General features: G+C 44.8%; 1 protein-coding gene across 4 annotated transcripts in view; it reads left to right on the top strand.

Moving 5' to 3' along the window:
- Positions 1-11,122: 11,122 nt before the first annotated feature.
- The window catches only part of raptor (regulatory associated protein of MTOR complex 1), a 51,318-nt gene continuing 49,914 nt past the window's right edge, over positions 11,123-12,526 (top strand). For all 4 annotated transcript variants that reach the window (XM_075868527.1, XM_075868526.1, XM_075868525.1 and 1 more), the window contains exon 1: positions 11,123-11,442. In XM_075868527.1, the coding sequence (XP_075724642.1) occupies positions 11,296-11,442 (147 nt within the window). In that variant the 5' untranslated portion in view covers positions 11,123-11,295. The remainder of the gene's footprint in view (positions 11,443-12,526) is intronic.

Genomic DNA, 12,526 nt, shown 5'->3' with positions numbered 1-12,526 from the left:
TGCTTGCGGTTTATGAATGCCCTGCTGTTTCGTACTTCTCTTTTTCCCCTTTCGGATTTCCGCGCGGCACGTTGCTGGCCGCTTATATGTGGCCTTTTAATGCGAATGAACGTTATGGCGTCTGCATAATCGGCACACATAATCGGCACTCGTGCATGTCGCGTCCTCTCGTTTTACCCTAAAGTGCCACATGTACTGAGGTGTCCTTTTTTAAAGGGAACACTCGCTTGAAATTCATGTCCAGATTTTTTTTTTCTCTAGGAAAAAACCGCCACGGTCGTTTCGCGGTCACGAATGCTCGGCTGCCAACCCGAAGGCTTCCAGTGCACGCCATACGGTCAAAATTTCAGGATCCCTCCGCTATGGCGTGCCTATGTCGCAGTTTTAGAGATGTTGCTATTCTCGTAGAAAAACCTAATGGCTTACATCATTTGTATAGGACTGCTGATCGATGACAGTCCTTTTGACGAACTATTTGCATGCACGAACCACGTTTACAAGCCTACTTGCTGCAACGGGGACCTGGAAAATGCAACGCGCTCATCGTGTTCCCTTTCACAGTGTACCGCACTGCACATTGTCGCTGTTAGGCGTTCGTTATTGTGACGACGACTTGACGCAGCCCTTCACAGATAGTCCGCATTCCAATCATTATGCGTTGGTGCTGTCATGAAAAGCTTAGTTGAAGCGCAGAGCACTCGTATGCCGTCCATGAACGAGAAACTGAATAGAGGCAGTGCAACGTAGACCAACGTAGAACGTCTTCGATTACAACACGAAATTACACCCTGAAACTTTAGCGCCTTGAAAATGGTCCGACGTCAGCGCGTTTGAGGGCAAGCCACGTTTCCGGTCAAATGCGGTGGCTTATTTGAAATATTCAAGTTGTAACAACGCTAACAATTTCATTTGTATCATCGGTTGTGACAAAAGAAAATCATCCTTTTATGGCGAAGATGGGCAAACTCTATTCGAGCTTCAGCCGCAAGAGGCAGCACTACGGATCCATCAACGGCGCCCACAAACTGTGAAATCTCTTGTGGAGTTTGTTATACGTTGTACATGACTGGAGAATAAAAAGAAGTTATATAAAAAAGTTGCGGAAGAGCGCTTTAATTGTGACGAGGTGAGAACACGAAAGTGTTTCTTCTTATGGTTGTTTTATTTATTTATTTATTTATTTATTTATTTATTTTATGATGTATCGCACGCCCAAGTAAGGGCTGTTAGGTTTGGCCTGGGGATTCGTCTCTCAATCCCTTCGGCGCCAAGTCTGACGGACGCTGTCAAGTATTTGAGTGATTATCCAGACCAGGCGGCGGGCAGAGGCGAGTCCCGTCCTTCAAGTGCGGACCCTTTGGTCGTCCCTTCGAGCAGCAGCGTGACTGATGGCCTCATCGACTCGTCGGGCGACAGGAGGGCTGGCGGGGCCGGCGCGGGAGCTGACAGAGGAGCGGCGCTCCCTTTTGATCCCCAATCACCAAGCCGACCGGTCGACTGCCTATGCTCGTCAGGCATTGTACGTGCTAGCCAGAGGGCGAGACGTCATGTCGCCAAGACGCCGCTAACCATTGGAGAGAGGCCAACAGAGACAGCACCTTCCTGGAGGAGACCAACGGCCACCGCAAATTACCCCGCTAATTGAGCGAACAAAATCGGCGGACCCTTTGAAGTATGCTGCCAGGATCGTGGGAACTCTCGAGTGGCGGCACACAAACGACGCGGGAGAGCCCTGCTAGCGCCACCCATTGTGCAGTGTTCACGTGGACCTTGCATGCTCGCCTCCCTCACCTGTGTGTGCGTGATTGGTGTTCGACTCTGAGAGGGGAAGCCCGACAAGGCATAAAACGACGTGGCAGAGTGCTGGACATCGGGCTCTGAACTATGTAGGGCTCAACCACCACGCTCGTGGTTTGTGAAACCACTATCCCAACCTTTTCTGTAAATATGTGTAAATAATGTCATAAACATCTGTTATGTTTCCCGTATCCTCTTGTCGGCGTTCAGTTCCTCCATCCGGATGCCATCAACGAGCGTCCTTCCTTCCCATCTCTTACAGGGCCCAAACAGAAGATGCTGAAAGAAAACATTGTACAAAAGTATTAAAAAAGCAAGTGACATTGTAAGTATGGAACGAATCAAGGGGATCAATGTAGATCAATGTCACATATGTAGAGAGTATGGGGGGGGGGGGCTCGGGTTTTTTTGGGGGGGCTGCATCATATGGAAAGCAGAGCCTCCCCCCCCCCCCCCCGGCGCTGGTCCGGGATATTTCTTACGAGCTTGGCTTAAGCTTTCATCCAGTGCCAACAAACTGTTGGCCATCTTGTCTTGTAGCTATTTTACAGGGTTGTTTAGGCCCGTCCCTTTTCGTTTCAGGCTTCTGAAATGCGGGTCATGGGGCAGTGAGAATTTGGGAGTACTGGCACCGTGGTCGCATGGAGAACGAGGTCACAGGATGGCGGAAATTGCTGCGTTTGCATGGCTGTTGTGCAAAATAAGTACGGAATGTACGCGCACGTATTGAAAAAAATGAAAGTATCTTTATGCAAAGTTCAGATGTATGTTCATTTTCTTTTTCTTGATAATAACAGTATCATATTGTTACGGAAAAGAAGAGACGCCGTACCGGTGAGGCTGTGCATTAAATGCATTTGAAACCAGCGGTAGTGGCGTGACCTATTCACCAGCGATCGAGCTTGTTTGTTTGTTTGTTTGTTTGTTTGTTTGTTTGTTTGTTTGTTTGTTTGTTTGTAGTCTCTAATCCATGGCTCATACCCACTCCGGGGGATTGGCCAAGAGAACATATAGTCTCATGAACGATAACTGCACTATTGCTAACAACGAAAAAAAAAAGGGGGGGGGGGGTAGTCGTAGAGTGAAGACAGCTGTTATATTAAAAAAAAGAAAAACTAAAGATTCAGATAGTGAGAAAAAAAAATCAACAAGAAAGTAGACACTAATAGCTATACCTTGATTTTGGGAGCCGACCAGACAGCTGGTTTTGCCAAACTCGATTAATTTGGCATGTCACGGATTTATCCAGATTTGAAAATTACTTTTCGGCCCGTTTTTTTTTTTTTTGAGTACCTGGTAACGTGGGCTTTATGTTGAAAAACGTTTAGAGTCTTGAATAAAATTACACACCGCATCGAATGCATCTCCGTGGCAATTTCCCAAAACAGAGGCACCAAAATTTAGAACATTTTCGGTGGTTAAATTTAAACCTAGCTTCGCAAATGGAATATCTAGAAGTCGTTTCCTAATTGACGCATAGTTCCGACATGAGCCAAAATAATGTTAAGTAATTTCTGATTCTTCGCAAAACGGACAAAGGGGAGAAAGTGTCAGACCAGCTCTGTGTAAATAAAAATTTAATGGGGGACACGGCACAATTTCAAGTTTTTTTGATGGACTCCACTGGGCTTCCCATGGAAATTTGAGGTGCTGATAATCTGTCCATTGTGTGATATTTTCTAAACTATCTGTATAAATAGCGAATTTCCTATATCTAACCCCTGATAAGTATTCTAACTCGGGAAGTACTGAAATTACTGGTCCATCAAGTGATGTTCGTGCCAAAGCATCTGCCAATTCATTTAATTGTAATCCGCAGTGACATGGGACCCACACTAATTTGAGGAGTTTTAAATGGGGCGGTGCTAATGTGTGGAACGCTGCTATAGGGCACGAGATTGTTCGGAGGTTGTCAGAGCTGCACACACCGAAAGTGAGTCTGTTAGGATGATTGCACTGGTCTCGGTCGCAGGAATTTTTCGAAGAGCTAAAATAATAGCTACTAGCTCGGTTTGAAATATAGGAGTGAAATCTGGAAGCCTTACTGAGAAAGACCAGCCGAGGAAGTCAGACGCAATTCCTACGCCTGCCTTTTCATGGTTGACAGAAGCATCTGTAGCTGTTACATTTTTGCTTGCTTGCTTGCTTGCTTGCTTGTTCCTTTCTTTTGTGGCTCTCACCCACTAAGGGGGATTGGCCAAGAAGCCGGTGGTTAATGCAAGTAAATACCTATAGATTTTCTAGATTAGGGGAATATGAATACTGTGTTTTGACTGTGAAATTAATTTGGCGCAATGTTAAAAAAAAGAAAAAAAAGAGAAAAAAAAGGGGGGGGGGGAGAAATAATAGAATTTGTTAAATATCTGTGGTGGAATCGTTATATGAAATTCTCCTGAAAGTTGAATCATTGCAGTGTATCAGCTAAATAGTAAGTGGTAGTGTGACTAGTAAAATTCGAGAGCTGATGGCTGACTCAGCAAGGTAACCTTCTTGTGTTATATATGAAATCGCAGAGAGCCCCGCAGATGTTCCTGTCGCTATGTCCCAATGAAATGGCCCCAAAAGACAAAATATTGGGAGTATTAAGTGATATTCCTAATTTTCTGAATAAAATTTCGAAGCAGTTTTTTCTTTGATTTTTGAATCGGTGACATGTGATAAGAAAATGGTCGATATGTTCAGGTTCGTTACAGCTTGAGCACAGAGGGGATGGCACCAGACCAGACCTGTTTAAGTAGAAATTAAGAGGTGGTACACGGCAACGTAATTTTGTTACCAAGACTTCCAATTTACGCGTGGGACACCACTTATTATTCCATGTGAAGTGCAGGTGCGAGAAATCTGGATTCGGTATCATGGTTTTAGATGAGTCTTCAAGAAGGGAAAGTTTTCTAAACCTCGCTGCTGTTACATAAGCTGTAGGAGGCATAATTGGCACAATCGGAAGATCAAGAGATGTTCGCGCAAGTTTGTCAGCCATCTCGTTTATAAATATACTACGATGGCCTGGCACCCATATCATTCGCACTAGACGGATGTTTGCTGGGATTAATGATTTAAAAGTCTCTAGTACTGCTGATGTCGACGACGATGATAAGAATGAACACACAGAATACGAGTCAGTCACTATCACAGCTGTCGAATGAGTCAAAGGAAGTTTACGAATAGCTAGTATAACGGCCGTTAATTCCGCTTCAAATATTGGTGTATAATCTGGGAGGCGTAATGAAAATGACCAGAATAATGAGAGAGAAAAAATACCCACACCCGCCTTCTCGCCACTCATAGATGCATCCGTTGCAATTACTGTATTAGTACCTAATTGAGACAGGTGTTGTTCTAATAAACCAATCAAATATTTAGAGGGCAAGTGTTTAGCGTTCATGGGAAAGATATCGTCAAATTCTATTTGCACTTGGCCGATTGGTTTGGGAGATGGTGTGATCTCGAATATATTAACATTTAAAGCATCTAGAAGTGTTTGAACAAATAGCACTTGGGGTTTATATAAACGGGACTAATGCTCATTGAAAAAGACACCAGGCTCGGCAAAGAATACAAATTGTCGCCTTCTTAAAGTGGATTCAGAAAATTTTAAATAGGTGTTTACTGTTAAAATACGAAATCTGCAAGCAAGGGTGGGTATCCGAGCTTCTTGATACAAAACATTGTTAGCTGTGAATTTTGGCACACCTAAACAACTACGTAGGGCTTCCCGCTCTAAGAGAATGAGGGGGTTTATTTTGTATGCTGGTCCACCAGAGAATAGTACACATCCAAATTCAAGAATCGGACGAACGTACATGCGATAAATCATGATCATCGTATCTCTGCGAAGACCGGAACGGAGGCGGCCAAGCCTACTTACCATTCCAACAGCGCGTGTAGCCTTAATTTTAATATATTCAATGTGGTCACGCCAGCTCAGTTTTTGATCGTACAGTACTCCCAGATATTTAATACAATTAACCTGGGGTATTATTTCTTGATGGTACTGAAGAGAAATAGTAACTGGTGCGTCCAACGGAAAAACTATTATAGCACTTTTAGTTACGTTCAGGTTCATATGAATTTTCTGAATTCAGGTTTCTAATGTTGCCAAATAACACTGTAAAGTCGAATGTAGTGAATAAATATCGTTGTCAGATGCAAAGAACGCGATATCATCTGCATATATATATACGTGTACCTTATCACTCTGTGGTATTGAACTTAACAAAATGTTAAATAGCACAGGCGACAGAACAGAGCCTTGAGGAACACCTCTCGTTTGGCTATACTTCGGCGTGGAAATACCTCGTTGGAAGCAATAAAATTTTCTGTCTTTTAAAAATTCGTATATCCAATTTGTTATGTACTGCGGGAACGTAAGATCTTTTAGGACATTGATAAGAATAGCATGTTCAACACTGTCATATGCCTTGGCTAAATCAAGGGTTACTAGGGCTGCATATTGTCGTCTGTGCCGAGCAAGCTTTATACGAGCCTCTAAATCAACATGCGCCCACCATATAGAGTAACCTGGTCTAAATCCAATCTGGCACGCACTGAGTATCGCATTATCTGTTATGAACTTCGTAACTCTAATGTAAAGTATTCTTTCTATTAACTTAACTACGTGTGATGTTAAAGCGATTGGCCTAATGTTATCTATCTGCATTCCTAGTCCCTGTTTTTTAAGAAGCGGTATTATTTTTGCAAGTCTCCAGTCAGGAGGTATCCAACTATTTTCAAGTGAATAGTTGACAACGTTAAGGAGGTCTTCAGGAGAGATGTCGAATAATATTTTTAACATTTCCGAAGTGACGCCATCTGGTCCAGGACCTGTGTTTGGCAGAATACGAACGACCTGCGCAAGTTCATCCCTACTTACTTCAATAAAATCATTTTCGAATGACGGTTTTGCACACTTTATTTTGATTTGTGATGTAAATCTCTTCTCCAATTCTATTGCAATTTCCGTTAATGTATTTTCCAAATCAGTTGGAGAAAAAATAACTGAGTCAATATCTACGTGTGCTGTAATAGCTTTACGATTACGGAGAAATCTGAATAGAGCTTTCTTGTTGCCACTCTTGGATAAGTAGCTGTACCGTTTTTCTTCATAATCGTCTTTCGCTAATGAAACTGTTCTCCTAAAGGTAGCTTTAGCAAATAAATAATTTCTCCAATTAGTCGGACATTGGTTGGTGAGGAGTTTTTTCCATGCAGCGTTGCGGCGTCTATAATCTCTGGCGCAATCCGCATTCCACCAGGCAGATATAAATTTTCCCTTTGTTGAAGATATAGTGAACTGTGATTTTTTAATTGTACACTTTAGGGTGGAACAAAGGCTCATAGCTTTCATATTTGTTTCCAGATTGGGCAAGGAAGACAGCGTTGACTGTAAGTTCTTTTTAAATTTAGAGTAGTTTACAAAAGTTTGCACCTGGCGATCCACCGTCACTAAAGGAATGCTGACTTCAAATACCAGGGGGCAGTGATCACTACTTGTAGCAGTATCAAGAACAGTCCAAGACAATATTGTCACACTTGAGCTAGCAAATGTCAAGTCTAAGACGGACCTCGAATTACATCGAACGAATGGCGGAACTCTGGAGTTCCAACAAATAAGGTTATTCCGGTTAGTCCAGTCCCACAACCGTTTTCCTGATGAATCAGTGCGGAATCCCCATGAAACGTGATGGGAATTGAAGTCTCCCACAAATAGCATACTGTTTCTGCAAAAACTCGCAGTCACGTCAAGGGCTCTTTCATCTTGTATTCCAGCCGGAAAGTAGTTGTTGACTATAGATAGTGGCGCGCATCCGGGAAAGTGAATTTCCAGCACCAATACTTCATAATCGTGTGATATTTGTTGGTAAACTAAGTGTGCTTTATGGCAAATTTTGGATGAAATGAAAAACATTAATCCTCCACCACGTGAGTCTCGGTCCAGTCGAAAGCACTGATAGTCTTTTAGATAGAAGTTTTGATCAGAAGACAGCCAAGTTTCTTGTAAAATTATGACGTCTGGAGATTGTTGAGAAATTAGATATAATAAGTCTGTAGTTGCAGAGAGAATTGAACGGCAGTTCCACTGAAGTACTCTAAGGTACCCTATGATGATAAGCAAGCAGTAGCAACTGCTTGATCTAAGATACTATCTTTTAAGAAGTCCGCTTTAGTCCTAGGTTCCTTCACACTCTTTTTTGTTTTCGGATGAGAAGAATTATTAAGTTTGCTAGTGGGTGATCTGGTGCGTTTCAAAAGGCGAGCATCCATATCTACATCTCGATTAATTATTGATTCTGAATCAGATATACCTTCCTGCTCAGTTGTGTTAGGACTGGAAAGCATTGCCTCATTATCGATAGAGACATCTGACTGATGTTCGGCAGGTTTACTAATTGAGGCACTAGGAGGTTGGATACGCTTAGTTATTCGATCAGATGTACCCGACATCTGTGAATCCATAATACTATTGAGTGAGTCGGACAGATTGAGTAAAAAATTTTCTAATACTTTTTCTACGGCCTTTTCTACCATAGCAGAAATGGACTGAGAAAGTGATGCATCCATAGAAAGAGGTGAACGAGCTGCTATACCGGCATAACCCTGACTCCTGCTTTGAATTTCTGCAATTGCTTCTCTACGAGAGCATCGTCTCCTTTCAATGATTTCAATCACCTGAAGTTCCTTTGATCTTGCGGGGCAGTTAGGATCGTCTGCAGCGTGATTTGCCTTGCACAAACAGCATGTCTTATTGTCTGATTGACACTCAGCAGTACTATGACCAGCCCCGTATATGGCTCCGCATATGCGGCATCGAGTCTCCGATCGGCAACCTTTAGTACTGTGTCCAAAGCGCCAACATTTAGCACATTGCAGCGGACGGGGAGCCAAAGCTTCGACCTTATAAATAAGCGGCCATGCCTTGATCTCCGAAGGGCGATCTGTTCCAGCGAATGTGGCAATTACAGTTTCAGTGGGAACTTTCTGTTGGTTTTCCTGTTTGGTACAGCGGTAAACAGAAATAACACCTGCTGGGGAAAAGATGTCCAAGACTTCTGCTGGGCTTAGACTTGCGTCTACCCCCCGAACCAATCCTTTGCAGCAAGCTAGATGAGGTGGGATAAAAGAGCTCACCGGATGTGATGCAAAAGTAGTGCACTTCAGAAGGTCTTGGATGCAGGCCTTGTCTGGTGAGCAGCATAGTATCCCCCCGCGTCCAAACTGACGAACCTCTGTTATCAGTAGAGAGTGGGGAGTGATCGCACGAAGTTCCGTTTGGATTGTCTTGGGGTTTTTCATGCGGATGAACCCACCGGTGGTCGGCACCAAAGCGACAGGAACGCTACAGGTTCCATTGCGGAGAAACAACTCCAGAGGAAGATCTTGAGGGGGAACAGAGGCTGACCAGAGGGCAGGCCTCTGGCCCGGAGAAGAAACAGACATGAAATAAGAAGTTACACTTATCAATGCACTAAAACAGTTGCGGAACAAGAGGTAGATCTAATAAAATAAAATAAAATAAAAGTAACCGCCGGCTACTTGACCGCAACCCTGAGGATGGAACAAGGAACGCAGCCGCAGGCACGAACAAGGAACTTGCTCGCTTTCTCACACCACGATCCTTCCTTCTAGTAAAAACAGATAAGATCATGACTATGCCCCCTCTCAGATATGTTACCTCAGGCGACCGCCCTCCCTGAAATGAGTGGCTGGATCCGCACTGCCCCAGGACTGCCACCCACGATCCCTGGCACATGTTTCAGCAGGATTGCCGTTGGTGGATACATTGCGACGATTATGGCTACATTGCGGACCCTTGCCTGGCGACGAAAATTTCAGGTTACTTCTGGCACGGTCGGACTAGAGGAGCGGCTTGCGCGTGCACTCGACAGTGCGTGCTCCTCAAGTCCGACCGTGCTTCTCGCTACTTCTGAACTTCAGTCTTTGCGCATTCAGTAGCCATTTTAGGAGCCAGTGGGGCCCTGGAATAGGGGCACCACCCTGCCGGACAGACTTCGCTCTCCACCCCGTATATTCTTCGGGGCTCAGGAGTTCAAGCCTGTCTGGATTATGTTTATAATAAAGTTTTCTACTACTACTACTAGGAGCGAAGCTCTGAAAGCTGGACGTCGGGTCTCTGCAAAAAACCCACCGCGCGCCGCTGTTTAATTATCACGCCGCGCTCACCGATGGAGACGATTCGCGCAGCCGCCCGCCAAGTTTGGTCCCCGCGCCAGCCGAAGCACGGAAGGCCCGCGCTTCTACCGGAGGTGCCGCTGTCAGATTTGCACGATAGTTCTAACGCTGGAGTTTGGACATTCTGGCATGATCTGTGACAGGCTGTGGTTCGACTTCTCTAGTCTGCGCCAAGGAAAGACCTAACATTAGCCAAGAAGGCCACGTTGAGCCCCTAAGACAACCAGTTTTATAGATAGTGTACACTTCTCTCCTTCCCCCCCCCCCCCCGTATTGTTTGCATAATATAAGCACTATGTGCGCGCGCATCTTTCTCTCGTCAGCAGGCTATGCAGTGACAATAGGGAGAGGAGTGCTGCGATTCGCGTGAGAGGGCGCAAAGCCAGCCCCATACATTGACGTAATGAGTGGGGCGCTGAAAAAAACTTGCCCCCCCCCCCCCACTCCCCCTGCCTCATGGTGATCGCCCCTACCCATGGGCATCGGCAGGGGAGTGAGGGCCCCCCTGCAGCTACACCAGCACCAACAACCCTACCTCCCCAAGCCTTGGTGAAACACGGGTTAATTGCACTCCCCATGACAAGGGCCTGCCGACGCCCCTCTCCCGCACCTCTGGAACTGCCACTGATACCTAGCAGGTATTCTGATGTGGCTTTGGTGCTGAAACAAATTAAAAAAAAAAAATGGAGGCGGAGGACAGCAGGCTTCACGTGTTTCTGCACCTATGCAGAAGAGCACCAAGTTGGGCTCATTGGCTGACGTTCACTCCGTAATGCACGATTGTGTTTCGTAGAGTGCATATGACTGCGTGCCTAGTCTTTCGGAAGGACCCACGTGTCAACAACATCGACTGGCTTTGATTATGCAAATGAGACCGATTTCCAATGCTTTGAACGCGACTCTTTACGCGCCATTTTACTAGCACCATGCCGACGCTAGTATTTTGCGCTCTAGTCGACTGCTCTGAATACACCTAAATATTCTAAATGTATCGAAAGCAGAGAAAACGCTGAACATCGGCGTTTCGTGGCTCGCGGACACTCACCACTTACGGCGAAAGACAATGCGTAAGGATAGCGCATGTACGGTTTAAGGTTGGTAACCATGGTATTGCGCTTTTACCTTGAGGTGGTAATGCATCGTGGTGCCCTGTGACTTTACAAACTTTACGCTCCTGCTCTGTGTGTTAAGTCAGTCACTGAAAAAAAGCATGAAACTCGTCCCGATTCGGCGTGTGTCCGAGCCCCGTGCTCGGCGCACGGCAGTCCTTCAGTGATGCCGGCGACACGTTTGCGTTAGAGCACACCGATGGTCGCCGTTATGCGGGAGCCCGAGCTGGATGACGACTCCAGTCAACTGCCGGACTGGAAGTTGCCGCTTGCGTTCAGCGATGCTCGACACGCTCCAGAACCGTGCCCAACCATCCCCACACAGACGTGGCGGATGAAGGAACGGGTGAGTCTGAGATCGAACTGATTCAATGCCGGGTGACACCGTGGGCAGCCTTGTTTTGCTTGGGGATCCCACAAGCACGACGGTACTCAGGACACCGACACGGCAACGTGGTTAACCACTAACAGCTACAGGGTCCATCTCAATGATTCCCAAACAGATCATCGCGTTCTACCGTATTCTGCATTATTTAGCGTGTACGTGTTTGTGCGCCATCGTTAGGCTGATAGTTCTCTGCCCACGCTTTTTGCTTCAAAGCAGTCCTGGAAAAAATTAACATTGTTCCAGTTAGTTGTCTGGAGCAGAAAAAAAAAAATGACGTTACAATGGCAAATTGGAGTAATGTAGCTTGTTAAAGTTAAGCATCGAACAAGTAACGTCCTTGACCTTTTGTTAACTAATAATAGTGATATAAATGTCACAAAAATAATCATAGCACATTTTTATTCGAAAGGATGTAAGGTAAGGTCAAGTTACCAGTGAGATAAGAAAAATAAGACAAGACACAACGCAAAAAGGGATCGGAACTCAGGTTTAAATGAAAACAACTCTAGGAGATTCGGTGCAATGAGATGTCATCAGTAATACGATGTTATCGTTCTGTCACGCGAAATAAATATATGCATCAGTGCTTTCCGCCTCCGCCGTTTCTTTAATAGCTGTAATGTCATTATGTACTTGTTCAAATAACATGGTTTGGCAGCTGTATTGGATTAAAGTTACCTTTGCCGTTTAACGAGTTATGGTGTTAAAATTGCAAGTTACTTGTTGGAAAAGTACCTGGTTAGCAATAGCGCGTTGCTAGTTACTGGTCACTGCCCAAGATTGCTGTGAAAGGCGCATGTATTTGGTGTATGGACAACATCATTTATTGTCTTTTTCTTTTCTTTTTTGGTAATATGTTCATTGATATGCCTATTGAAACCCACAGATAATGAACATTTGTTATTGAGGCTCGGACTGGATACTGTGGATTTAAGAACTATAAATACCAACGTTTAAGGTCATTTCATATCTAAAGCACAGCAGTTCACATGGCTGGAACTCTCTAGGTTATGGGAGTCATTATTCAACACTTGGCAGTGAA

Source organism: Rhipicephalus microplus, chromosome 7, assembly GCF_043290135.1.
Source record: "Rhipicephalus microplus isolate Deutch F79 chromosome 7, USDA_Rmic, whole genome shotgun sequence".
Taxonomy (NCBI): domain Eukaryota; kingdom Metazoa; phylum Arthropoda; class Arachnida; order Ixodida; family Ixodidae; genus Rhipicephalus; species Rhipicephalus microplus.
The sequence above is the reverse complement of the archived record's forward strand: the minus strand, read 5'-3'. Positions and strand labels throughout refer to the sequence as shown.